The sequence below is a fragment of the Penaeus chinensis genome, chromosome 10, assembly GCF_019202785.1.
Source record: "Penaeus chinensis breed Huanghai No. 1 chromosome 10, ASM1920278v2, whole genome shotgun sequence".
NCBI lineage: Eukaryota > Metazoa > Arthropoda > Malacostraca > Decapoda > Penaeidae > Penaeus > Penaeus chinensis.
Window position 1 is genome coordinate 8,687,564 of NC_061828.1, and position 2,500 is coordinate 8,690,063.

General features: G+C 40.9%; 1 protein-coding gene across 8 annotated transcripts in view; it reads left to right on the forward strand.

The window, feature by feature from the left end:
* LOC125029447 overlaps positions 1–2,500 on the forward strand; it is an 86,790-nt gene that overhangs the window by 83,545 nt on the left and 745 nt on the right. For all 8 annotated transcript variants that reach the window (XM_047619324.1, XM_047619323.1, XM_047619325.1 and 5 more), the window contains 2 exons: positions 53–232; positions 670–2,500. The exon at positions 670–2,500 is cut by the window's right edge and continues 745 nt beyond it. In XM_047619324.1, coding sequence (XP_047475280.1) covers positions 53–232; positions 670–839 — 350 coding nt within the window. In that variant the 3' untranslated portion in view covers positions 840–2,500. The remainder of the gene's footprint in view (positions 1–52; positions 233–669) is intronic.

The following is a 2,500-nucleotide window of genomic DNA, read 5'->3' on the forward strand; positions in this document are numbered from 1 at the left end:
CCGAGACCCGGCCGTAGCCCCACCTGACTCACCCCACGCTCTCCTCTGCCAGACGAGGACAACCCCAAGTGCGAAGAGGTCCTCGAGGAGTTGGAGAAGATCGACGACGACACCGACGACCTGGACATCACCTTCGTCAAGATCAGGGACACGCGCTACGCCAAGAAGTACGGTATTCAGAAGCTCCCCGCCCTGGTCTACTTCAGAAGAAGGTTCCCGAGCATCTACAGAGGTGGGTGGATATAAATGGTGATGAATGGTGAATAATGGGATTAGTAGAATAAGTAAAGGAGAGAGCAAGGAGTTGCCTGTATATTCTTGTCGTTACTGACCATCATGATTTTTTTAACATTATCCACAGCATCTTCACTGTTGTTACCATCATGGAGTATTATTCTTACACTATCATGAACATCTTCACTGGCATCATCGTTATTTTCAATGTTTATCATCATAGATAAACTCTCTATGTTATCGTGTATATCATTGCTGTAATTATGGAGATTATCTGCACCATCAATGTTACTATTGTCATGATTATCATTATGAAATTCACCCTCATTTTTATTATCACCGCCATCACTATCACCACCACGATCTTTACCAACACTCTTAATCATCACTATTATTCCCGTGAAATGACCTCGCCTTCTGCCTCGCCCATCGCAGGAGACCTAATGGTGGAGGACGAGGTGCTGGATTGGCTGCAGAAGAACAGATTCAAGCACCCGGAGTTGAACCTCTTCATGTACGCCACTGGAGCCATCACCTTCGCGTTCATCATGTACACGTTCTTCCTCATTTTCTGCTTCAAGAGCCCACACCAGAAGGCCGCGTGATTACGTCCGCCCACTTAGATCTATCTCTGAATGAAATTTAAAAGTTGTCTTTTTTTAGGGTTTTTTTTTTTAGGTTTGCATACGATCGTTATTGCTTTTTTTCTGAAGATATCAAAGCATATCAGCTTGCTGCGACTTAGGTGGTTGTGTTATATAGCTGTGGGGGATGGAGGACAGGAGCGACTTATAATGGATGTGAAGTAACACTATATTCATGTTCACGCGACCTGAAGGATCTAAGGAAACCTCGTTTTCACTAATCATGCTAATGGAAATGAGCACGAAGAAACAAAGATGAGGAAACTATAAATGTGATGAAATTCATTACATACGTAATTTTGGCCATAGAAGAAAAGAAGAGATATACTGTCAGCCAAGGGGAAATCTAGATGCAATGTTGTGATGTTTTCAGTGCTCAATAACAAGCGATTTCCTAAACAATGTGATAGCTTAGCATGTGCACACTCGAACTGGGCAGTAAAAGTTGACCTGGAACTCTCACTGCCCATTCGGTCTCACAGTGCCAGCAAACGAAAACAAAAAAGCACTTTAAACAATGACCATACAGCCACAGTGAACTGCATCAAACTTTAGGGGGTCAAATCATGACATGAAATTACACACGAATTAGTAAAGAAAAAGATAAATGCATATTTAGATGGATCATCTATCTCGGCACCGTGTCAGTCTCACTGTGGCTAAGGAATAACACTAATGCCTTGCTAATGCTAACGTTATGGAGTAAGGTGAAAAAATAATAAATCGAGAAAGCGCCGTTCTTCTATGCCTGCCGTATGAAGGACGGATGCTTTCCTAGTCTGGCGTGTGTCCGGGGTGCTCAAAGACGTGTCTTTATCACTTGTCTTATTTATACACTCCTACGCCCTTCTCTTCCATCCTCCTTTATCTTTTTTATCCGTTTCTATGATCCCTTCTCCCCTGTCACTCCCCTGGCTTTGACTGATACCTTTTACCACAAGGGGATTCATGACGAAATCTTAGGACCTTGGGGTTTCGGTGTAAATTTACAGAATATTGGAGATTCAAAGTTATTAATTTAAGAAGAGGGTCAGGAGATGATTAGTTTTATTTTCTATTGAAAAAAAATGTGTTACAGGCATGAATAGCATCCCTGTATTTTTTATACTCCTTGCCATGGTCTTAACCAATAGAAATCAGTCGAAACTGGCCTGTTGTATTTTTCCTTTCCATTTCAATGTTGGTAGCGTGTCTGTTATGTGTACAGTGTTAAAAAGAGTCCAGCGGCCTATGTATAACTATTTCTGCCATAGACATATGGAGATTCTTTTTATGTTCCTATGTCCGCTGTGACTCTGTACCTTGTTCGTGTATAAGGCATTTATGCAAACTTGTTTCTACCTTACACTAAACTCATGAAACGTTTCTGTCCGTGAAGTGGAGGAAGTGAAGAATAATGCCCTTCAGAGGCAGCCATGATGACATGACGGAATGACAATATCTTCACAAGGTGCTGATTTGCTAAGAATGTTTTTTGTATAGTCACATAAATAACACTAAACTAAATAAGGTTTCTAGATAGCATCATCTTCACAGACAGAATTAAAAACGTAGTGATAAACAATGTTTTCCTTTGTTACATGTAAAGTTCTTCTTTAACCTCTATAACCTTTTATAAGCAT